The following is a 26,007-nucleotide window of genomic DNA, read 5'->3' on the forward strand; positions in this document are numbered from 1 at the left end:
TATGTATAATCTACTAAGTCTATTTGGTGTTGCTCATTGTATATGTGTTTAGGATTGACTACTTGGGATTGAGTGACCTATTAGGAGGCTCATTCCTGCAGAACATTGGTTCTTCCTTTCTCAGAGCCACTGAGAAAGGAAGCCTCTCCGTCTTCATTTCTCACCCATATTGGCATGTCAAAACGATATTGGCAGAATGCCGGTCTTGTTTAGGCAGCCATATTATTGTGATTTTCTGGGTATAACTTCCCTGTCACATCTAGAAAATACTGTCTAGTAGCAGACCTCCTGGTCCTCTGACTAAACATTGTAAAAGCCAAATGACTTTTGATGCTCACTTGCCCTCTTCTGCAGTATCATCCCCATGGTTGATCCTTTGGTGTCCAGTTCTGATGCTGGGAGATGAGCATGGAATAATGAACAATGAGCAGGCACCTAGAGAGATGTGATGAAGATGCCTCTGTCTTAGTGTGCAGATGTTGGAGACAGAGGCTCCTAGGTAGAAGCAGGATGAGCAGGGTTCATGCACCTCTAGACCCTGCAGACCTTAAAGAATATGTCATAAGGAATGCAGTTCAACTCATGCTTACAGAGTTATTCCAAGCACACTTACAGATAACTAGTGTGAATTGTGTATTGTCTTATTCTTCAAGCAAAGGTGGTGTTGCCTGGCATTGCTAGTGCAGGATCTCTGCTAGGTATAAGGACAGGGCTTCTAGATGCATGTTGGGGAGAGAGAAGCCAAGTCCATGAGGAACGTAGAATTTGAAGGCTATTAGTTATTGTTGGGTCCTGCCAGGTCTGAGATTCTCTGACTCTCAAGACCCCACTTACCCGACAACTTCCAACATTATTTATGACTACTCTATTGATTTTTTTCAGAAGGCCAAATTGCTCATTATCCCATCAAAATTTATGTCAGAAAACCACTGTCTGGCCTATTGTGACTTGTCAAAGTGACAAGTGGGCCTGGTGACAGAGATAGCATTTCTGGGGTTGTTGTTGAATAGATGAAGCTGTGTGGGGTGATGAACGGTGCCAGAAAATTGAAAGAAGACAGAAGAAGAAGAAGAAAAAAAAACAATCTAGGCTCTTAAATGTTTCACTTATAACTTGACCCCATTTTCTTTTCCCTCCCATGCTTCTGTTTTCTGCGTCTCTCCTTTTCACCCACACTCAGCTTCTCCTGTGCCTCTTTCTTGACCCTTAGATGTCCAGAGAGAGATCCATTCGGCCCCTCATGTGAGCGAGAAGCTCATCCAGCTATTTCGGAATAAAAGCGAGTTCACCTTTTTGGCTACGGTGCAGCAGAAGCCGTCCACCTCAGGGGTGATACTGTCCATCCGGGAGCTGGAGCACAGGTGGGAAACACTTTCTTCTTTTAATTAATTAATTGGTTTCTTGAAAGAGAGTCTCATTATATATCAGTGGCTGGTTTGAAACTTACTACCTAGACTGACTGTCCTTGCTCTTTTGGTGATCCTCCTGCCTCTGCCTTCTGTTCTGGAAATATAGGTGTGTGTCTCATGCCTGGTGAGGAAAGCTCTGTATATTTTCAAGAGTTTTTTTGGCATGAAAGAACTACATAGATGCTTTGGGCTCCAGAGACAGGGATTAGATTGAAACATGTGGCAGCCATTTGGGATCTGGTTTCTACTGAACACATTGATGGTAGAATTTACTTCACAGTAAGAATTTACTTTGGGCAAAAGGATGTGTATTTATTTTTCAAAGGCCATTCATGAGTCTTTATTGTTTATCTTCTAATTTACTTCATTTGTACAAAACCACATCCTACCTAGCATATTTATGTCATCAAACATGTTAATCAGTTGTATTTAAGAACTTTCTGTAAGCCTCCATTGTGTGTTTCTATGGAAACTGTACTTGACATTGGATGTTAAGGCAAGTATCTCCAAATGTTTACTCTGAGGCTCTGAGAAGCTAGTAGGGACCATGGACAGATGAGCACCAAGATGCTTTATGGATGCAGGATTAGAAGCTCTTCTTGATAAAGGTAGGCAGAGCCAATCCTACCTAGGGTTGTACTAGTCAAAGAAGGCATCAGAGAAAATGATGGTTATATAACAAAAATGTGAGTGTGGTAGATAGCTCAGTGTGTACTTGCTGTCAGGCACAACAACTTCGGTTTGATCCCTGGACCTACCCATGTGGTAAATGGAGAGAACCAACTCCTGCAGGCTGTTATTGGACTTCTGTTTATGTGCTGTGGCATGTACAAACTCATACACCTACACATGTAAATAAACATTTGACAGTCTGAATGGGAAGAAATGGGCAGCATTGTAAAAAACAGGTTCCTGGAATTTAAGAAGGATCACACTGTTAGGTAAAGGTGGAGATTTAACAGAATTCCTGGGGGAAGGGAATTTGGAGTACACAGAGATAGATATAATACAGAGGTAGGGAGAAGCTTGATCACTGTAAAAACTCAATGCTGTGTTGGAGACCTCAGATGCAAGTCTCCAAAGGTACAAGTTTTAAGCTTAAAAACACTCTTGTTACCCTAAATGGGCTGTCTCCATCAAATCAGGGCTCAGAGAAAGGGGATGGAGGATACAGGCCTTCTGAATCAACAGGATTGATACAAGAATGAACTCAGAGATTGAGGCAGCATACACAGGGCCTGCATGGTCTGCACCTGATAGGATCCTAGGGCTGAAAGAAAAAGTGGACATATGCCAGCATCCCTAACCTAGAAACTATCTCTAATTGATAGGCACTTGCAAATGAAAATTTAGTTTTCTCCAAGAGAGTCTCATTGGGGAAACAAACTTCTCTCTCTCTCTCTCTCTCTCTCTCTCTCTCTCTCTCTCTATATATATATATATATATATATATATATATATATATATATATATATATATATACACACATACACACACATACACACTCACACATACATACAATTTTCTCTATTTTCCCTACAAGTCCTTTGTGTATATATTATGGCTTCTAGTTTTGTGTTTTTGTGGGATTCCTGAGTGTGTGAACCAGTGGGTGTTTTCCTTGTGCCTTTTCTTAGACTCTTTTCCTTCTGTTTGTTTTACTCTGTTCTGACATGTTAGGGTTTTTTCTTTCTTTCTAATATTTTATTTTGTTACTATCCCTTAGAAGCCTACTTTGCTTACTAATGAGAGACAGAGGAAGTGGTGGATCCAGATGGAAGGGGAGGTGGGGAGGAACTGAGGAATAGAGAGAAACCATATTCAGGATATAGTATATGAGGGAAAAATTTATTTTCTTTTTTTTAAAATTTTTTTTCTTTTTTTTGTTTTTTTGCATTTAAATTCATTTTAATTGCAAAATGTTTTAAACACAGTTAAAAGACATATTTTCACAACATGTTCAGTAAACATGTTTGACATAATTGTTTTAGGTCATTTAATGTGAAAACACACTGATTATTTGTTGATTGTATTGGGGCTTATTTTCAATGAAAGAGGTCAGGGAGAAGAGCACTTACGGCTGTCATGATTTTCAGTCCCCTCCATGCTGACTAGGTAAACCAAACATTTAAAAATGTTGGTAGATTCATCATCCCTCTTGCTCTGCTGAAAATACTTCTAAGAGCCTTCTTTGTTCCAGGGGCTGTAACACGTTCTTGTGAAGTAATTAAAACAGAATATTCTAAGGATTTATGAACCCTTGAGGTGTCAAAGCATGAAAGAAAAAGCTAAAAATTAGTTAACACAAGTCAAAGGGCAGCGCCAAGCACTGTGTGACCTTTGTAATTTTGTCAAGTGCTGAGTTCATGGACCATTGAGACAGTGGTTAAAGGGGGCAGTGTGCAGGGATCATTCCTGAGTGGTGGAACCCAGCAGGGAAGGGAGGAGTAGCCTCAAGCAGGAGGAGCTGTGTGTGCTATCACAGAGGTGAGGAAATAGGGTGTGTAGGTTCTTTATTTCTGTGGAGTTGGAAAGGCAGTGTAAAAGCCAACTTGGGTGAAGCTTGAGCGTTTTACTTGTGGACTTGCAGTAATTGTATCATCAACAATCTATAGTCAAGAAATCTTATTTCATTTATTTATTTTTAATAGTATAGCATTTTGTTAATTCTCTGAGAATTTCATATAATGTATTGCTATCACATCTAGCCTAGTTCCTCCTCATGGCCGTTTTGAATCCTCATACACACACACACACACACACACACACACACACACACACACACACGTATATATTTTTAATGAAAAATTATGCCCTTTCCCCAATTCCTTCCCTCTAATCTCTCCCATGCTCCACACTCTTGCTACTTCTTGGAATTATGGCCTTTTTCCCCCTTTAATTACTATTGTTTTACACACATGCATGCACACACACACACACACACACACACACACACACACACCCCTAAATATATAACTACAACCTGCTTAGTCCATTGAGTGTTACTTGTAGTTACTTGTATGTATTTGTATTAGATACCCAGTTAGGAGATTCATTCATAGGGAAGGCTATTTATCCTATTCTCAGCACTTTTAATTCTTCTTTTGAGAATTCTCTGTTCAGATCTATAGACCATTTTTTTTAGAGCATCATTTTTTAATTGTTTTTTGAATTCTTATATATTCAGCAATTATATATATATATAGTTATATATATTTGAGAATTTCATATATCTTGATATGTGTTATATGAACATATAAAATAATATATATGCATGCATGTGGTACACACACACACACACAGACACACACATATAATATATATAACATATTATATATATATATACCCTATACCCTTGAGGTGTCAAAACATGGCCAAAGAAAAAGCTAAAAATTAGTTAATGCAAATCAAAGGGCAGCACCGAGCACTGTGTGACCCTTGTAATTTTGTCATATAATATATATATATATATATATCTCCTATGTCAGACATAGAGCTCATGTTGCTTTTGGTTATGGAGTCTTTTGCAGTTCTCTCTCTCTCTCTCTCTCTCTCTCTCTCTCTCTCTCTGGATTTTAGGATTTTTCTCTATTTTTCTGAAGACTGGGATTGAGATTGCATTGAATGTATAAATAGTTTTTGGTAGAAAGGTCATTTATGCTTCAATATTAACTCTATCAAGTCACAAGGATGGGATATTTTTCCACTTTCTGATCACTTTATCTCTTTCTCAGAGGTTTAAAGTTTCTATTGTAGAGGTCTTTCACCTCCTTGGCTAGGTTTATTCCTCAGAATTTTATTTTCTTTGAGGTTACTGTGAATGGGAGTGTCCATGCTCTTTCTCAGCGTGTTTGGTTTTGGTATATGGAAAAGCTATTGATTTTTGTAAATTGATTTTATATCCTGCCATCTCGCAGCAGGCATCCTTAGCTTCTGGCTCTTACCATCTTTCTGTTCTCTCTTTTATGATGTTTCTTGAGCCTTCAGTGTAGGAGTTGTAGATATATCACCTGGAGACCAGTACCCCATAGTCAACTGTTCTTTGTATATTGACCAATTGTAGTCTTTCTGTAATTGTCTTCATCTGTTGCAAAATGAGGCTTCTTTGAAGCCTACACTCATCAGGCATCAAACTGACTCTCAAGCCATGCATCTGGAGCTAGTCCTGATGGGACAGTTGGCTATTTTTATTATTAATTTTATGTGTATATGTGTATTTGAGTGTGGAATTTGTGTGAATGATTAAAGTGCCTGGGAGGCCAGAAGAGTGTATTAGACTCTCTGGAGCTGTAATCACAGGCAGTTGAAAGCACCTGACGAGGGTGCTGGGAACTGAACTTGGGGACCTATCTCTCTAGTTCTATAAGTTGGTCTGCCTGTTTTGTAATGATTAAGTTTGTTCTCAGCCTCAAGAGGTTTGCAGTATACTCTGATTCCTGTGGATGAGTTATGTCAATATTATGAACAATAGGTAGGTCCACACAAGGTAACCTGTGTGTCTGTGAGAGATGTGGGTAATTCCAGGGTTTACTATGTGTGGAAGTTTGGATGTCAAACCAAGGCTCAGGTTTCTGAGTACAGAAAGGCTGAGTTCTTTTGCAGCCCTCTCTAATTTGATGGGGCAGGAATGTGAGGATCTCCATGGTAGCTGGGACAATTGCCTAAGACTGTGTAGAGGTCTTCAGATGCTTGTTAACAAACACGGAGGGGAGCTTCCCAGCAGGCAAGAAGCATATTGGCTGGGGGTTTCAGAGTTGGTCTGGCATGGGTTGGTGTCCCAGCTTTGTGACAGCCTCCATCTCATGTCTTGAGAGCAGTTTCCTTGTCCACAACATGCAGGTAAGAATCTAATTAGCACAGTTGCTCTAGAACCATAAAGGACAATACATATTGAGTTGTCATTCCTCAACAGGTAAATCTTCCGTTTCCTTGTTTATGTCTAGAAACTTTAGCACTTTGTTTTTCCTTCTGGATTAAAATATATTTATTTTGAGAAAGGACTTAAACAACATGTACAGCCCAGAGTTCTTCCATGCTGTCTTTCTTGCCTTATGTCCATAGCAGACCTCTAAAGCACTCGGGGTGACTGAGCTGAGAGTCTGCTCATTATTTTCCTCAGTAATAGTAAACCCCAGGTATCAACTAAACAAAGCAAGTGTGAAGGAATGGATAAGGGATCCCCCTCTGGATTTTATGTTTTTTTTCTCCCACATTTGCACAATTTGTATAAACAAGGCAAGTCAGGAAGGATCGACAGAAAAGGCTATGGGTAACGTAGAAGATCTGATTTCCACCTTTAAAAAGATTAAAATATAGCCAAGAGACTCAACATGTGATAAAACAGAGAATATAAAACGCTGAATATTTAGGAATTAACTCGCCCCCCGCATTAGTCTCCCCAGAGGATATCTTTACCAAGTAAGTATCTTCTCTCACCTTTCCAGGTTGTTTTCATTATTTATTAGAATAACGGTGTCTAGTGGGACAGTGTCCTACAGACACTGAACATGGGCATTTTTAAATACAGTAGTTTTAGAGAATTTCATACTTGTATATAATGTATTTTGATCATATTTACTTCCATGTATTCTCCTAATTCCCCCCAGACCCACCTGGTACCCTCCCATTATGCCATGTTTATTTTTGTACTGCACTGATTCCAATTTGTGCTGCTTGTATGCACACGAATTGAGGTCATCCACTGGAGCACAGTCTACCTACCAGGGCCCTCGACCTTAAGGAAAACCGACATTCCCTCCCAGGGATGCCATCAACTGTCAATAGGCCATCTGACCAGGTGTGTAATAGCAGGAGTATCAGCTTGCAGGCTCCTCTTTATCTAATAGCAAGGGGTCCAGACATGTGACATGCAGATCTCTGGTGTGACAGTCAGGCATCATGTTTCTTCCGTGGTTTCCCAACTGTATCCCTGATGAGAAATAACTCACTAGGTTGCTGTAATTGGGATATAATGGCATCATTAGAGGGCCTCACTAAATTGTCAGTTTTCATCTTTATCCTGTGGCTTTTAGTGTACTCACAAAATTGTGCATTGATTGCACAATGTGTCTGGAAAATCCAACCCCCACACATGTCAGTGGCTATTCTCAATCTCTCATGAAGCTCTCCTGCCCTAGTCTTAAGGGGGCTCAGGTCTACTTTCTGTCTATGGATTTGCCTATTTGGGTTATTGCACAGAAATAAAGCCATATTCCACATGGCTTCTGATTGGGTATATTCACTTAGAACAGAGTTTCCAAAGTTCATTCATATAGTAGTTTATGTCAGCAATTTCCTTTTTTTTTTTTTTAGTACATTGTTTAAAGTTAGCAGCTTTCATTTATCCATTCATCAGGGCATTTGACCCGGATATTCTCAATGCTGCAACAGTGAATGTTCTCATACACAATTTATGTTTTCATTGTGTTAGATTCATGTCTAGAAGTGGACCTTCTGACTCAGATGGAGACTCTGTTCAAGTTCATGAGAAATTCATATACTGTGGCTGAGCAGCTAAGAGCACTACTGTTCCTGCAGAGGACCAGGATTTGATTTGTAACACCCACCTACAACTGTCTTTAAAGCCAGTTCCAGGGGATCTGCGGCCCTCTGCTGCCCACCCCTGGTACTGCACACAAATGGTGTGTGTGTGTGTGTGTGTGTGTGTGTGTGTGTGTGTGTGTGTTATGGTGTGTGTATATATGTTTGGTGTGTGTGTGTGTGTGGTGTGTGGTGTGTGTGTGTGTGTGTGGGGGTGTATGTGTTGAGGCCCGAGCTGCCTCACTTTGGGCGGCAAAAAATGTTGAGGCGTAAGCTGGAGTTCCTGTTTGGGCGCCAAAAATGTTGGGGCCTAGGCTGGCCCACTTTGGGCGGCCAAAAATGTTGCGGCCCTCTCCACTCCACGCTTGTCGGCCATTGTTTCCCGGCCCAAGCTGCCGCTCTGGTCTGCCGGTCAGGGTCTAGCTAGAGAGTGAGGATGGAATCGAGGAATGGAGACCAGACAGAGTGTGATTCAATCCCATTTATTCTTCAGTCTCTCTTCCTAGTCTAAGTTCCAAGTCTTGAGTTCCTAGTTCCTAGTTGTACTCCTTTTGTTCTCAATCTGTTCTCTTCCGAGTGTCTAATGTCTACTCCTACTCCTAGTGTCTGAATCTCTGTTACTCCAAATTGTTCTGTAAGTTTTACTCTCTAAAGTGTCTGATTCTCTGATACTCCAAATTGTTCTCTAAGTTGTACTTTCTAAAGTGTCTGATTCTCTCATCTCTCTTCTGTCTGCCTCTCACCTTTATATGTCTCACTTCTAAGCCATGCCTTTTGGTCACACCTTTAATCATGCCCTTAGGTCTTGTCTCTAAATCTGATCTCTAAGTCACACTTTTAAGTCACACACCTTTAATCTCATACACCTTTAATCTCACACACCCAAGGAAAGTCCTCGGTATCCAAAGCAAGATGTTATCAGAGTGTGCTCAGCTGTTGTAGGCTATTGTAATACAAGTCTCATGTCAGGGTATATGGCTCAAGATGGCTGCAAAGCCGATAGCCGCTTTCTGGTAAAAGTCAGCCCCCAACATGTATGTGTGTGTGTGTGTGTGTGTGTGTGTGTGTGTGTGTGGTGTGTGTGTGTATGTGTATGGTGTGTGTGGTGTGTGTGGTGTGTGTGGTGTGTGTATGTGTGTGGTGTGTATGTGTGTGTGTATGTGTGTGGGGTGTATGTGTGTGGGGTATTTGGGTGTGTGCAGTAAAAACATTCATATACATAAAATACCTTTTTCAAAAAAGTAGCTTCACCCTTTACATCCCCACCAGTAGTGTATGAAGGTCCCATCTTTTCCACATCCTTGACAAAACTGGTGATTACCCTTCTCTTTGACTGTAGCCATCCAGATGGGCATGGTGTGATCTCTGTTACGTTTTAAAGTTACCTTTACTGGATGGCAAATGGTGTTGAGTTTCTTTTTACATTCTGATTAACCATCTGCATATCTTTGGAGCACTGTCTGTTTGGATCACTCGCTCAATTCTAACTGGGTCATTTGTCTTCTTAGAATTGATTCGTCATGGTTCTTTTTTGTTGTAGATACACATCTCTGAGTGGACGTTTGGCATTTGCCCCTTACTCTGTGGGTTTTTGTTTCTGTGGTGTTATCTTTGGCGCACAGAGTTTTAAAGTTTGATGATGACCACTTTCTTTTAATTGTTTATGCTTTTGGTGCTGTAGCTGAGATCACACAGCCTGAGCTAAGGCTGCTCAGATGCACTCTCAGGATTATTTTTTAGATTTTATGGGTTTAGCTCTTAGATTTAGCTCTTTGATGTTTTAAATGGTTTTATCAGTGCATGCTAATTATATGTAACAGTGGGCTTAACTGAGATGTTTTCATACACCTACATGATGTATTTCCATCCCATCCATCCCTGTCATCCTCCCTGGGCTTTGCCTCACTTTTGCTAACCCCTCCTTATCCTTAATTACCCCTACTCTATATTTTCCTCTTTAATTTAGAAACCCAAAAAAGTATTTAGGGTTCTTTCTAGGAGTGTGGGTGAAAGTTTGTTTTCAGGATTATGTATACCTTCCCAGTGGTTACAGCAGCAAAGAAAGTGTTTCTTCCTGCCCTGTTTTGGATAGATTTTAAGTTAAATCCTGTGAGTGGTGGATGGTAGGGGTTTGACTTCATACTTTGCCCAGGGACATCAGTTATCCCAGTGCCATCTGTGGCTCTTTTTCTCCCCAGTGAATTACTTTAGCATTTTTGTTGAAGACTAACTGTAATTGTGCGAGTCTATTTCTGGCCACTCACTCCATTTCATTGATATCTTGATCACCGTGACAGTCATGTCCTGGTTGTTGTAGCTTTGTTGTAAGTTTGGTAGCAGGAAGTGCAAGGAACCACCCTCACTGTCTTTTAAAGGTTGTTTGGTTCTTCTGCTCTCCTTGAATGTGCATATGCACATGAGGACTAGCCTGAGAATTTCTGCAAGGAACTCAACAGAGACTTTGAGAGGGGTTATGTTTAATTCACGAATCAGTTTCAGGTGGGTGTCTCCTTTCATAACATGACAGTATCAACCAATTGATTCAAGATTAGGGGATAGCTTTTTCAATCTTCTGTTTTAATTTAAAGATATTTTCTTTTTAAATAGTTTTCAGAGTATTATTTTTGCTGATTTTTAAAAAATATTCGTAAATATTTTTTCAAAAGGATTTATTTATTTTTATTTAATGAGTATGAGTGTTTTGTGTGAATGTATGTCTATGCACCACAACGTGTTCATTGCGGGTGTAGGCCAGAAGAGGACATTGGATTCCCTGGAACTGAAGTTACATATGACTGTTAGCTGCCATGTGGTTTCTGTGAACTGAACTCAGTGCCTCAATTGCTGAGCTATCTCTCCTGCCCCTTAATTAGTTTTTGATGCTATTGTAAATGGAGTTGATTTTGTAATGTAATCATACTGTTCTTCATGACTGTTATATAATAAAATGGATTTTATGTAATAACCTTATGTTTTGAAGCCCTGAAAATCATTTATTAGTTAGGGTGATTTCTTTGTGATTTCTCTATATGAGGTTATATTGTGTGTAAATCTTTCTGTTTTCTTCCTGTCCTATCTTGTGCCATTTATTTTGTTTCTTGCTTACTTGCCTTGGCTGGAGCTTTCAAGCGCAACATGAAGTAGGAGTCGTAACACACTATTTCTATCCTGGTCCAGATTTTAGGGAGAAAGCTTGGCATTTTCACCATGGAGTTTGCTAAGTGTGGTGTTCACAGATACTCTTAACTAGGTTGAAGGTTCTTCTGAGCATGTTTCTGGTCAGGGTGAAGATATATACATATTTATATTCTCTTTTTGTATCTACTGAGATTTATTATGATGAGGTATTGATAGTTTTTTACATTCTCTTCTTGTATCTATTTAGATGATCAGTAGTTTATATTGAAGTGGTGTATTACATGACTTGAGTGGAAATTTCATTATTTCATTATTTATTTTTTATATATGTGAGTACACTGTTGCTATCTTCAGACACACCAGAAAAGGGCATCAGATCCCATTACAGATGGTCATGAGCCACCATGTGGTTGCTGAGAATGGAACTCAGGACCTCCAGAATAACAATCATTGCTCTCAACCACTAAGAAATCTCTTCAGCCCCAGGAAACTTCTTTTTACCTATATTCTGGGCTGGCTATTGGTCTTAGTCAATGTTCTATGCTGTGAAGAGACACCATGACCACAGCAACTCTTATAAAGGAAAGCATTTAATTGGGGCTGGCTTATAGTTTCAGAGGTTCAGTGCATTGTCATCATGGCATGGAGAATGGCAGCATGCAGGCAGACATGGTGCTGGAGAGCTAGCTGAGAGTTCAACATCTGGATCTGAAGGTAGCAGAAGGGACTGATATTGGTGCTGGGTTGGACTTTTGGAACCCCAAACTCCACCCTCAGTGATACTGTCTTCCACAAGGCTGCACCTACTCCAACAAGGCCACACCTACTCCAATAAGGCCACACCTTCTAATCCTTCTCAAGTAGTTCCACTCCCTGATGACAACATTCAAATATATAAGCCTAAGAGGGCACATTCTTCTTCAACCCACCACACCACTCAATTGGTCAACCTATGTGAGACCTCATCCCAGAAGAAACTGATTCTCCCTCTCTTAGCAGCTATTGACCACCATTTTGTCATTATGTCAATATTGGTTAGGTTAACATTGTTTCATGGGTGATATTTATTATTTTGTTAATTTGCATGTGCATGTGCATACCCATACATATGAGTGTGTTTATGCACCTGCTATGGCATGTATGAAGTTCAGATGACAAATTATAGGAGCTGGTTCTGTCTACCCTGTGGGTTTTGGATCAAACTCAAGTTGTCAGGTTTGACAGCAAGTGCCTTTACCTGCTGAGCCATCCTGCCAGCCTTGGGTTGCATCTGGATTGCTTTTCCAGCTTGAATAGCTACTTGGTTGTGATACAATCAATTTTTTATATTACTGAATGTGATTTATTCGTTAGGTATGGCATTAAAGAATTTTAGATCTTATTCTTAAGAGAGACTTAGTTCTGAAGTATTCTTTAGGTATTTTTATTCTGGTTTTCAAAATCGAGGTTTAACTGATTTTTAAAGATATTTGGAGTCTTTTCTAAAACTATAACATTCACTGATTGCAAGCCATACGCTTAGCATTTGATTTTCTTAAACAACCCCCTCTGATTTGTTTGCTATAAAATTTCATAATTTTAAAATATTGAAAATCCTTTATCTTAAATTCCAATACTTATACTAGCATTTTTAAAAAATAACATTGAGTTCATTCATATGGCATACATAGGTAGGTCCAAGGACAAATTGTGGGAGTTGGTTCTCTCTTTCTACTCTGTGGGTTTTGGGGTCAAACTCAAGTTGTCAGGTTCCACGGCAAGTATCGTTACAAAGAATGATAACTAAGTAGATTAAATGTTCCTATTAAAGTCAGGGAGAAGAGAGAGGGTGATTCTCTTTCTTATGGCTTTATCATGCTCTTTTTATCTGCTTAATATAATTCCTAGTAATAATTTCTAATTATTTGTGTATCTATCTAGTCAGGATGTAAAAAAAAATTCATTTTATTTCTGATCTACTGAAAGGCTGAAAGCAATCATTCATAGTTGTTAAATTGTATTACAAGTGCCTTTGAGGGTATTTTAATCTTTCCCCTGGTATCTGTTAACACATTTAGTGATATTAATTGGATCTATAATGTTAAGCTATACTCTTTTAAATTTATTTTTTATTTTACATGTATGAATGTTGCCTGCATGCACAGTGCTCACAGAGGCCAGAAGAGGATATCAGATCCCCTGGAACTAGAGTTACAAATGGCTGCCATGTGGTGCAAGTGGTACTGGGAATCAAACATGGCTCCTCTGGTGTAGCAGCCAGTGCTCTTAACTGCTGAGCCATCTCTCCAGCCCTTGTAGAACTATTCTTGAATGATGTTAATAAAGTTACAGAGACTGGTGTTTTAATTGATGATTTTTGCACAATTCAATAGAATTAGTAGAAAAATTGACTCAAACAGCAATAGTCATTACAATTATTTTCTTTTAAAGATTGATTTATTTTTATTTTATGTGTGTAGGTGTTTTGCCTGTATGCAAGTCTGTGTATCATATGTGTGCTAGGTCCCTGTGCAGGCCAGAAGAGGGTGTCAGATTCATTGGAATACAGGTTACAAACGGCTGTGAGCTGCCATATGGGTGCTGGGAGCTGAACCCAGGGTCAGACTTGCAAGGACTTTTAGATACTGAGCAATGTCTGAAGCCCCATTACAATTATTTTAAAGTTCTGATTTTTAATTAGGCATTTTCTTACATATTTATCTAAACTCAGTAGACAAATGCTTGTTTAACTCACTGTTTAGTGAGGTGCAGATTTTTTTGTATTAATTCAAGGCACTTTAAAGTTAATCTCCCAGACTCTGGCAGTCATTATTTATTTAAAAATTGTGTGTGTGTGTGTGTGTGTGTCTGTGTGTGTGTATAATTTATATATATAATTAAAATATTTATTAATATTTAATATATTACATATTTGCATGTGTTGGTGTGTGTGCATGTGTGTGTCTGTGTGTGTGTGTGTTCATGTGAGTGCAATACCAGAAGAAGGTGTTAGATCCCCTGGGGTTGGAGCTACCAGCAGTTGTGAGCAGCCCAACATAGGTACTGACATCTGAATTTGTTTCCTTTGCATGAGCACCAAGTACTTTTAACTGCTGAGCCATCTCTCTAGCCACCCCTGTCCATGGAATTTTTAGATTCTACATGCCATTGAGGTCACATGGTATTCCCCCCTCTCTCTGTGCCTAGTTTATTTCTTTTGACACAATTCCCTCTATATTTATTCACTGTTATTGATAGTGATAGGATATTTTTTTTTTTGTTTCTGTTTACAAGGCTCACTAAGATTCCACCTAGTACTATTATTCCATTTGTCTTCCACACAGTAGCAACTGCTTATTTTCTTCCCATTCATCCACTGATGGGCACTGTGATGGTTAATCTTGTTTACTTGTCAATTTAACACATGTGGGGAAAGAGAACCCCAACTAAAGAACTATCTTCATTTCCTTGGCTTCTGGCATCTTTGTATGGCATTTTCTTGATCAAAAATTGTTGCGGGAGAGCCCAGCCCACTGTGGCTGGTGCCATCTTTGGGTAGGTGGGCCTTGGTATAAAGCAAGGGTAGCTGAAGGTGAGCCTCTGAGCAAGCCAGCTGTGGTTCTTGATTCAAATTTTTTCCCCCTGCATGAGTTTCTGCCCTGACGTCTTTCAGTGAGGGATTGTAAACCGTAAGCCAAAACCTTTCCCTTCCCTTCCCATGTTGAGTTTGGTCATGTTGTTTATCCTACCGGACAGACACTAGGGCTGGTTCCTTTTCTTGGCTCCTGTGAATAATGCTGTGAAGATCACGGGGATGTAGGCAGCCTGTGCTTTCTTCTTGTGTTTTCCCAGTTTCCGGTGTTTTGTTCATAGTCTATTTTGAGATAATATTTTTAATATAGCGTGAGACAAGGTCTGAGTGTGGATGTATGGTTTTCCAAACAAATGCATTGCTGAAATTGTCCCTGAGTGTTCCCAGGGTCCATTTAATCAGTTGGCTGTGGATGAATGGATTTATCTGTGGGTTCCCTATTTTATCTCATTGGTCTGTGTCTGGTTTATGTTACTATCACATTATATTTGGATATTTATAGCTTTTCATTGTATTTTTGAAGTCAGTTAATATGAGGCCTCCAGTTTTGTTCTTTTTTCCTGAGGATTCCTATAGCTCTTCTGGGTGTCTTAAGGTTCTGTGAAGGGTTTTCTGTTTCAGTGAGATTGGGATTTTGCTGATAAGAGGTTGGTTTGGGTACATGTTTAAACAGCATTGGTTCTTCTACCCCATGAATATGAGGTACAATCCTATCTGGTTTTGCCTTTTTCAATTTTCAAATCAATATTTGGCAATTTTCAGAATAAGGATTATTCTTTTTTCTTGGATAAATTTATTGCTACATCTTTGGGTATTTTTGTTCTTTTATTGGGTAAATTCTATGAATGGAATTATTTCCTAGACTTTACATAATTTTCTGTTAAGTATATAGAAGCAATACTGAATTTTATATGTAAATTTTATGTCTTGCAGCTTGCTGAGTTAGTTTTAACAGTTTTTTTTGTGAGCCTCTGTGTGTGTGTGTGTCATTTTTTAGGTGGAATCCACGCTTTTCTTTCTTTTAAAAATGATTTACTTATGGGGATGGAGAGATTGCTTAGTAGTTAAGAGTACTGACTTCCAGAGGTCCTGAGTTCAATTCCCAGCAACCACATGGAGGCTCACAACTCTTTGTTATAGGATCCGATGCCCTCCCGTGTACTCATGTAGATAAAATAAAAATAAATAATTGCGTTGGTGTTTTGCCTGTATGTATGTCTGTGTGAGGGTGTTGGATCCCTTGGAACTGGAATTACAGACAGTTGTGAACTGCTGTGTGGGTGCTGGGAATTGAATCTGGGTCCTCTGGAAGAACAGCCAGTGCTCTTAACCACTGAGCCATCATGATTTCGTATATATTATGATTGCACCATCTGTAAAAGGGTCATGTAATATGTTTCTCTTCATTGTGAATATCTTCTATTTCATTTCAATGCCCCAAACTCATGACATTGAAGAACAGTGGCAAGAATGAACATCTTTGCCTTGCTCTGAGTCTTGGAAGCAAAGTTTCCAATGTTTCCACTTCAATGCTGTTTGGTGGGAGCTTATCTTATGCCTTCCTTGTGTTTGAAAATTATATTTTGTTCTACCATGGCTTAGATATACAGGAAATACTTTTCCTATAGCTTTTTTTTTTTTCTTGTGGAATTAGCCTGAAAATAGTAAGATGCAAAATTAGATGAAAATATAATTATCAGAATACAGGAAATATTTTGTATAGAAAATATTTGACGTGAAAAGTAGAAAAAGTATTTGAGTTGATAATATGTTCAGGGGGGACATGGTGAATCATTTGGTATTGAAATGCTTATATTTTAGTTTTCATGACATAGTTCTATTTAGTTAGTTTGAAATTCTCTTTTGGATCAGTTCACATCTTGTAAAACTACTGATCTCATTAAAATATATGCTTTTTGGCAATGAACATTATATTTTTGCTTAATAAAAATTTTAATATTTATGGCATATCTTCTCTCATTTCTTATGTGAAAGAAATACGTTCATTTTCCTTTTTCTGTTCAGACTCCTCGTATGGTTATGTAATTTATCGGTCTTTTAAATGACACAGTTTTAGTTTTATTGATCAAGTCTGCTCTTCCTCATTTCAAATTCATTGATCCCCCCATCTTATTTTCTTTTGAATCTTCTTGTTGGTAATGTTTTATGCATTTGTGTTCAGTATTCTGTATTTACAGTACTGGTAGTTCACTGAAGACCGTACCTCTCATGGCTATTCCTCTGATTATAGCCTACAGTTGTAGCGTGTTTTCTTTTTCTGTCTATTTTGTGGTTTTTAATTTCACTTTGACTTCCTCTTTGACCCTAGTTGGAGGAATGAAGCATCCAAAATGATTAAATAAAAAGTACTTAATGGGTCATTTCTGGCTTTATTGCTAATTGAAGACATAAAATATGTGCTGCATAGCTTTTGGAGTTTGCTCAAGTATTTTTTTTTTCTTTTTAAAAACAACTTTGTAAAACCTTAATTAAATTTAGTTCTTGAAAATTATATATATAATGTAATTTTAATTATTTTTCTATTGATACATGTAGCACTGGTTGATTTGGAACTGTATGTAGATCAATTGGCCTCACACTCACAGAGATCTTCCTGCTTTTGCCTCCTCAGTGCTGAGCTTAAAGGTATCCACCACATGGCCCATAATGCATTCTGATTATTCTGTGCATCTTCTCTCTTACTTCCTTCCCTTTTCCATTCTCACCCCCACTAGTTCCTTTCTAAGATTTTTGGCTTTTGGCTTTGTTTTGTGAGGCTAGCGATGACAGTGATGCTGGTAGGAATAGGAATGGTGGTGGTGATGGTGATGGTGATGTAGTAGTGGTGGTGATGTTATTGAGGTGGAGGTAGAATACAAAACAGAGTCCAGACAGGACAACAGTCATTTTGTTCTAGTTTAGAAGTTAAAGGAACATGATGGCGATTACCCAGAACTGACTGATGGATGATGGCTATTACCCAGAACTGACTGATGGTATTCAATGTCCAGCCTCAAGTTACCTTTGTGGATGAAGCACAATGAGGGAGCAGAGTTCTGGGTCTGAATACTGTGTAGCCTTTCTGCACACCACATGACCAAATCATCCACCTGCTTTTGGAAGCTATCCACCATAGAAACCTCACTTCCTGTTGTGGAAATGAATGTTCCAGCTGTCTGCAGAGATACTAGCTACTATGAATTATTGGCAGGAATGTCTACTCAGTGGCTCACAGGCTGGACAGCTCTCATCTATGGAGAATCAGCAACCAGAAGGGGTCATTTGGGAGACTGAGATGCCTTCCACTAGGAGTCAACTTCTTGGCAATGTAATATCTGGAAACTGAATCAACTGAGTTCCCATGAACAACTTAAGTGGGTAGATACAATGAGATGGAAAACTTAACCATAAAGACTGTTGAAAATGTACCTGGACAGAGCAATTGAGTCAGGCTCCTTTATGTAATGAGACAGACACTCTTGTTATTCTAACATCTATTTCAAAGGTGATGTGTTTTGTTTTGGTTTCTCACAGTACTGATAGAGCACACTGGTGAGCAACAGGGATGAACTTGTCTTGCTGAACTGTATTAGTGGTATTGAAAACTTAATGTTTATTTGTCTAATTCAAATGTGTTAATATAGAGCTTTGTTAAAAACAAAAATCTTAATGCAGATTAAGTCTAGCTGAACACTCTACCTGTACATGAAACTCTGTACAATATAATGGTAAATCTTTTGTTTTTCAATTTTATCTCTAAGTTGTAGATAAAATTACATCCAAGTGTGACTAGATAGGAAGCAGAAATCTATGATCTAATACAAAGCTTCTTGTGGGATAGATACTACGAGGGATAAAGAAGCCATGTTTGGCTTCCTAGTTTTCTCCTTGTTGGAAGGGCTTTGTGCAATGATGCTAGGTTTAGTTCCTGGCTTTGTCAGTTACTTGACAAGTGAATTTGCAGAGTTGTCTTTAATTCATGACCACTGCACTGTCCTTCCATGAAAAGGGAAGATGTGATCAACATAGCGTAGAGTTCTGGGAATTCAAAAGAACATTTGAGAGCAAGCCCTGCTGTGTTTGGTACCCGTGGGACTCAATGTACCCTCCTTCCCTTGTGGCCTCTTTCACTGTTTTCTAACCCCATGTTCCCCAGAAGGAAAGATGGTAGAGATTTGTCCCTTTAGATGAAATTGTCGTTAGGTTTTTATAAGAGGCTTGCAGGGATAATACACAGCAGTGGTTTTTCTAGATGGAATTCACATTGTAATGTCTGAGCAGCAGAGTGACCTTTCTTAGTACAGATGATTTAAGAAAATAGCTAAGTTGTTTTCCAGATAATTGGTTGTAAAGAGTCAGAACAGTGTTTAGAAGAGAAAAGAGGAAGTCTAGAGTGTGTTCAAGTACTTGTTAAAACCAGCCCAGGAGAAACCATCCTGCAGGGCAGTTGACAGTACAAGTCTGTAAACTCAATTTCCTTAAACTTAAATGTTGAGGCCTCGCAATGAGATACAGCATACGGCTTATATTATTTAAAAGGTAGATGCTTTTTATTGTTAAATTATTTCCATTTGGTAAGGGAGTGAGAAGCTTGGATTCTTGTCTTTTGGGCCATACCAACTTGCCTCCACATTTCAAACCCACACAGTTTGTGGGGGGGTCCTTTGGTTCAGAACTATACACTCTTGACTGAGGGTAGCCTCTTGAGCAACACACCCAGGCGATATCAGTGATATTAAGGCAAAGGCCATGTAGTGATGGATTCCAGGCTATTAGTCCTTTAGATAAACAATTTGGTTAGAGAAGAAATAGAGAGAGAGCAGGGTACCCTGCTCATCCCAAATGAGTTGCTGGGTCTCACACTAGGAGCCATGTGTCACACAGCCCAGTAGAGAATTCAGGATATCTTAGTCAGGAAGACAGGGACGGGACAGTGTTCCAGATGAAGCCTGAGTGAGGAAGTGAGAGTTTGTAGACCAGTAGAATCAGTACATGTCCTATGTTATTGGAGAGTGGGGAGTAAGGACAGGGACCAACAGTGAGTCTGGAGGGGCAGGCAAGATGCCTGAGCATGAATAAGATGGAGAACCCTCATCTTCTTGCTGTAGTGGAGGTATGGTATGATTTCATCTGTGATTTTTGAGAGGTTTCATGGGATGTTTTGGGGAGAATGGCATGGAGGGGACAAACTGGATACAGAAATACAGTAAAGAGGTTACTTAGTTGTCTGGAATCTACAACGCAGACAAGAGGGAATGTTAGATCAGGCTAGCTATAGGGTATAGCTGCTGAGATGAGCCTTCAGGACGGAGCTAGATGTACTCAAGGGTGATGCCCAGGTTTCCTCCTTGGACCACTGTAAAGTGACTTGAAGTGGTGAATATCCTTTTCTCCAAGTCATAGTTCTCTGTGTTTGCCACACAATATTGCTTCTAGTGTTTGTTTTGCTCGGGTTTTTAGTTAGACAAGGTAATAAAATCATAGAAAACAGCTAAAGCATAATAAACAAAGTCATATACTCTCACCAAATAAATAGGGCCATCTGCCTTATGCTGGAAGTTTCTCACTGAACAAGGTTAAAAGTCAGAAAAGAAAATGTGTATCTTCTAGAGATGCTTCCAAATGTCAGGTGACCAGACACGGGGATGCTGGGCTTCCGATGTTCTTCTTGTATACTTGACCGAGTGTAGTCTGAAGGGTACATATTTGAATAGCAAGAGGAAGGGTAGGGAGGCCACGGTGTCTTGGGAAAGCAGCAATTTTCATGCAGAAATGCAAACGGATGGAAGGACTTGCTGTCAAGAAAATGAGGTTTTCAGGAACAGACTAATTAAGTGAAATTTAAATCTTTGTGGGAAGAAATGAAGCTGTTCGGATGACTTTTGACCTTAATTGAAGATAGGACGTATCATAGCAATAGAGTATAATGTCTCAGGCAGATTGCTCATGCTTGTATGTATGCATATTAGATTTTGGATTGCTTGGTGTTTGAGAAATGGAAAAACAGCAAATGTCGCCATTAACCTTTACTTTTTTAGTATAAAAGTCACAATTTCATTAATATTTATGCATACAATCATTTAAGTTCAATGGAATTCTCTTAGAGAATTTTAAAAGCCATTTTTGAAGCCCTTTGGAGTTAGTGGTTGTGAAACACTTGAATTACTGAGTGGCATTCATTCACTCAATTGGTTCTGGGGATAGAAATGGAGACAAGTGAGTCTCATTGGGGGTGAGATACAGATTAAATTCCTGGCTTCTTGAACCTTCGTGGAACGTACCTCTGACCCTCAGAACAGGGGTGAGGGGGACACAGTGGCTGTGATAATGAGACAGAAGGCAGAATATACGGACAAGCTTCTCCTCAGTACCTGAAAAATTAGAACTCATTCATTATCCATCAGATGCTTATCTATTCCAGGCACCTGCTTATCTGTGGGTGAAGTACACAGATGATGTATTTAAAGATGAGGAGGATGTGCAGAGGGCATGTCCTCGGGAGGAGTTCTCATGGAGGTGTCAGATGATAAATAGGAACCATTTAAAATCTAATAGTGAATGGTACAGGAAAGGAAGACATTGAGGGATTGGAGAAAACCAAGCAAAAGAGGGAGGGAAGAGGGCTTTGAGAACAGGGTACACGAGAGGACTCTAAAAGAGATAGCAATGAGGACAATCAGGAAGATGAGCATTCCAGAGGGAGGCGATGACATACTCAGAGGTCTCAGGGCAGAATCTAGCCTGGAGCTGAAAGCTGGGTTATATGGGGCTCTATTGATTGGTGATGGGAAGGTGATAATATTGAATGAGGAGACACTCACAGCAGATTCTGCCCTCATGGCTTCACAGATTATAGTGTGATGTTCATATAGTGAGTGCCATATCATTTTTCAGGTCAAAAATCATTTATAGAGCACCAGCTGTGTGCAGTTTACCCACTCATCAAAACCCTTCCTGGCAAATGAAAACACTTCTGTCATTTGTGAAACTGTAATTAGGTATACATCTTTTAAAGCCAGTAGACTCAATGTGTTTTATTTTTAGAATTTTTGTGCTTCCCCTTCCCCCTTTAGTTGATTAAGTTGCTTATGAGTTAGATACAGGACTATAAGAATAAGCTGGTTGTTCCTTTCCCAAGAGATGCAGGGCCTCATCCCCAGCAAGGTGGCTGTGGTGTAGTGCTGGCGATGGGTATGTGTGGCACAGTGGTGGGCTAGCTAGGAGGTACTTGGTACTCAGGGTTTGGGAAGATAGTGCTCTGAAGCGGCTCTGGTGGCTGTGGTACCATCTTCAAGGCAAGACTGGGCAAAGGAACATGTCTGGAAGCTTCTGCTTCTCCCTTAGTGGGCAACCTTGTGGGACTTGTTAAGAAGCAGAATCTTGAGCTTTGGGGATAAAGGTTGAAACTGACAATTCTGATGGCTTGCCTGCTGTTTTTTTTGTTGTTGTTTTGTTTTGTTTTTTTTTTTCCCTCAAAATAACGAATTAGTCACTATCACTTTAAAGATTTATAGCTGGTTGTGGTGGCTCCTACCTGTAATCTGAGCACTTAGAAGTTCAAAGCTAGCCTTGGCTGCATATAATGAGTTCTAGGCCAGCCTGATCTACAGGTGAGATGTCCAACAAAGAAACAAACAAACAAGCAAACAAACAACCCCCCCAATCTCCCAAAACCTCCTGGTTTTGCCTGGTGAATGTCTCCCTCCTCCTGACCAACTCACAGCTCTCCCCTTGCCTCCCATCACTGCTCAGCCAGCAGGAGTTGATGGGAGTTTTATTTTAAGTGGTGTAAAGTATTGTGCTATTGTCTTTATTATAAGGAATTAGTTACTTCTAGAAAAACAGTTCGGACTCCTAGCCTGCTGTAGTGGTGTAAGGGCCTGGCCACCTACCCTGTAGTTGCAGGCCCTCTGTGGAGGTGGCATGGCTGGTGAAGTGTTCTGCAAACAGGAGGAGGCTTGCAGAGGTGGCTGTGGTGACAGGGTCTCCTAGGTAGCTCTTCAGAGGACATGATGCCACAGGCACAGTTTTGTTGCGGGGGAAGGAAGAATGTAGTTGCAGGGTCATAGTTTGGGATAGATGCTCTTCATACTGAGAAAAGAGAAAATAAACACAGGAGCCAAGAAATGGTCCTCATTGCAGTGAGTTCTATACATCCTGGGTCCTTGAAGCTTCATAGAGGGCTTTCCACAATCCTGCAGGCTTCCCACAATCCTCCATGCACATTCTGTCCCTCCCTGGCTGTACTTCCTTCAGGTGGAGTGTGAGAGATGGACAGTCTAACAGGGAAATATGAGATGACTTCAGAATAATCCTACCTCTGGGAGATAAGGTTTCATTCGTTTTGGAGCTGATAGATCTGGCAGGGAATGTTGGGAAATAGTGAACCCATTGCAAAGTCTCTCCTTATAGGGTAGCTGCAGTGTTGGGTCAGCAGTGCCAGCACAGGACGTCTCTGAAAGGTTCTGGAAATTGCCATCCTGGATCTAGGTGTTGTTTCAGTTGTGCTGGAGTTGATGCCTGTGGACCTGGAGGAATGGATCACATTCATCCAGCATCCCAAATATGACTCTTTGCTTTTTGGAAAAGTGAGCTTATTTGGTGCTTTTGACTTGGTTTGGCCTGGGAATCAAAACTTCAGTGGTGCATCTCGAAGGGTCAATCGGCACCTCTTTGGGGCCCAGTGAAAAGAGACTCAGAGTTGATTAATTCCTAACGTGGGGCAGCTGTTTTAGCTATATTATCCCAGTCAGGATGTGGTAAGGGCTTCCATCCATGCTCAGGGAAGGGGAGGGACTGAAAGGCAGAGAACCATTTGAAGACTGAAGACTCTAAAAGAAGACTTGTAGTGCACCTAAGGAGTGTAGCCAATGAGCATTTAAGGTGCAAGTGCCACCCTTTGCCTCTGGTGTTCTTTCAGGAGAGCAATTACACTATTAAAAACTTGACTAAGTTTGTCTGTGAACTCTTTAAAAAGAAACTCAAGGGTTTTCTAGGGACCTTTCTAGCCATCAATGTACAGCCCAGTCTCTTACAACACCTCATAAGCTACAAGTGTTAGCAGTGTGAGGTGGGGAACGGCACTCTATACTCTCTGAAGGTACAAATTATGACATGCTTATGTTTATTTTTTCCTGGCGATCAGCATTTGTTTCTCACATCTTCCAAAAGCAAACCTGATTCCTTCTAGCAGCCTAGAGTTATTAGTAGTTATATTAAAATTTTATTTTATTTTTGAGAATTTCATATATGAGCACTTCATTCACACTGTTCCAACCTTTCTCCCCCTTACCTCCAATTCTCCCATGTTCTCTCCACTTTCAAATCAATGGCCTCTTCTTTACAACCTACCAGGTCCCTATAGTGTTGGTTGAATGTGTATGTTTTCAAGGCTGACCCTCGGTATTAGATAAGGAATCTGGGGACTCTTTTGGGGGGAAGGCTATTCCCCACCTCCCACCATTCCTCTGTTTCTTAGTCATTATAGACATATCTTTGCTATCTCATCACTGTCGTCCTTGTTCAGGTCTTGTTTAGGCAGCCATGTTGGGGAGACTTCAAGGAGGTAGCTTCTCTGACATTTCTAGGAGACACAATCTCCCAGGAAACTTTTTTCCTTTGGCCCTTAAAGTCTTTCTGATCCCTCAGCCTTAGGAGCAGAGTGTGCTGTAGATGTATCAGTTGGACTGGGCTCTACAACTCTTCATTTTGATTGGCTGTGGTTTTCTGAGGTGGCCAAAGTAATTAGCTTTGCTGGGTGAGAACATTTTGTGATTACAACAAATTTCAGCCCCATCTAGTGCAGAAGTCACTTCTAGCTGGGGCCTCTATCAAGAATGCACAGAAAACAGAGCTATAACCCTCAATAAACACTGGAAACCTCAGACTTTTTACATTTACATCAGAACAGGGGACTAGGGAGACAGTTCAGTGGGCTAAGTGTTGGGATAGCTTATAGGTCTGGGTTCACATCCTTAGCACTCTTATAAAAAGCCAGGCATGGCACCTCAGACCTGTCATTCAAGTGTGGGAATCAGAGATTAAGCATCTCGGGGCTTGCTGGTTAGTCATTCCAGACAATCTGTGAGCCTCAGGATCAGTTAGAGACCCTATTCCAAAAAGTAAGGTAGAGAGTGATGGATGGAGATAATGTTGACTGCTTGTCAAAACATGTTTGGGCATAGGTACACACACACACACATACACACACACACATACACACACACACACACATACACACACACACACACATACACACACACACACACATACACACACACACACACATACACACACACACACACATACACACACACACACACATACACACACACACACACATACACACACACACACACACACACACACACATACACACACATACACACACACACACACACACACACACACACACACACACATACACACACACACACACATACACACACACACACACACACACATACACACACACACACACATACACACACACACACACATACACACACACACACACATACACACACACACACACACACACACACACACACACATACACACACACACACACACACACACACACACACACACACACGTAAGAATATATTGGACATATGCTATGAATTTGCAATGACTGGCAGTATTTAATCTTTATGATAAGGCAGGCTCCATTCACATTTCAGATTCCAGGACAAGGAAACTGCAGCACAGATTGTTATCTGCTCTCTTAAGGGTCACCTTGCTAGTAAAAGAATGGAATTGAGTATCAGACCCAGGAATCTGGCTCCTCCTCAGACTTTCTTTGCCTGTGTGCTATATTGCTCTATAATCCTGATATTTTGCATTATACGGATTTATTATTATTATTATTATTATTATTATTATTATTATTATTATTATGATTAATTCTGTATAGTGCATTGTGGGTGGTTACTTACCATCCTGTCATTGAATTACATGCTGACAAATACTGAGAGGTACAACAGATATGACATGGGTTCAAGGCTTCAGCAGGCTTCAGTCCAGAAAGAATCAGTCTTGGAACAGTCTAGAAGCCTGGGCCTAGTGGCTTGTTGGGGAGCATTTTCTTGGCGACTGATGCTTCTCCGTTGAAACATTGTTCAGGTGTCCAGCATCTCACTCAGTCCCATGGTCTACAGAGGGCAGTGCCTGAGGCCCCGTCCACTTGTCAGGGTTTGGAGACACAGAGAATTGACCACACCAGTGTCTGTGTATATGTTGGTGGAGGAGATTTAAACTCTTCTAAAAGTTCTAGTGAAATAAATCATTCCTGAGCTGCCCATTCTGTGAATATAAGTTACACATATAAAAGTTTACCTCTTCTAAGAC

At 40.1% G+C, this 26,007-nt stretch overlaps 1 protein-coding gene across 2 annotated transcripts in view; it reads left to right on the forward strand.

Moving 5' to 3' along the window:
• Nucleotides 1-26,007, forward strand: part of Nell1 (neural EGFL like 1) — an 823,979-nt gene that overhangs the window by 93,897 nt on the left and 704,075 nt on the right. For both annotated transcript variants that reach the window (XM_034515089.2, XM_076934998.1), the window contains exon 3: nt 1,211-1,361. In XM_034515089.2, the coding sequence (XP_034370980.1) occupies nt 1,211-1,361 (151 nt within the window). The remainder of the gene's footprint in view (nt 1-1,210; nt 1,362-26,007) is intronic.

Source organism: Arvicanthis niloticus, chromosome 1 (genome assembly GCF_011762505.2).
Source record: "Arvicanthis niloticus isolate mArvNil1 chromosome 1, mArvNil1.pat.X, whole genome shotgun sequence".
Classification (NCBI taxonomy): Eukaryota; Metazoa; Chordata; class Mammalia; order Rodentia; family Muridae; genus Arvicanthis; species Arvicanthis niloticus.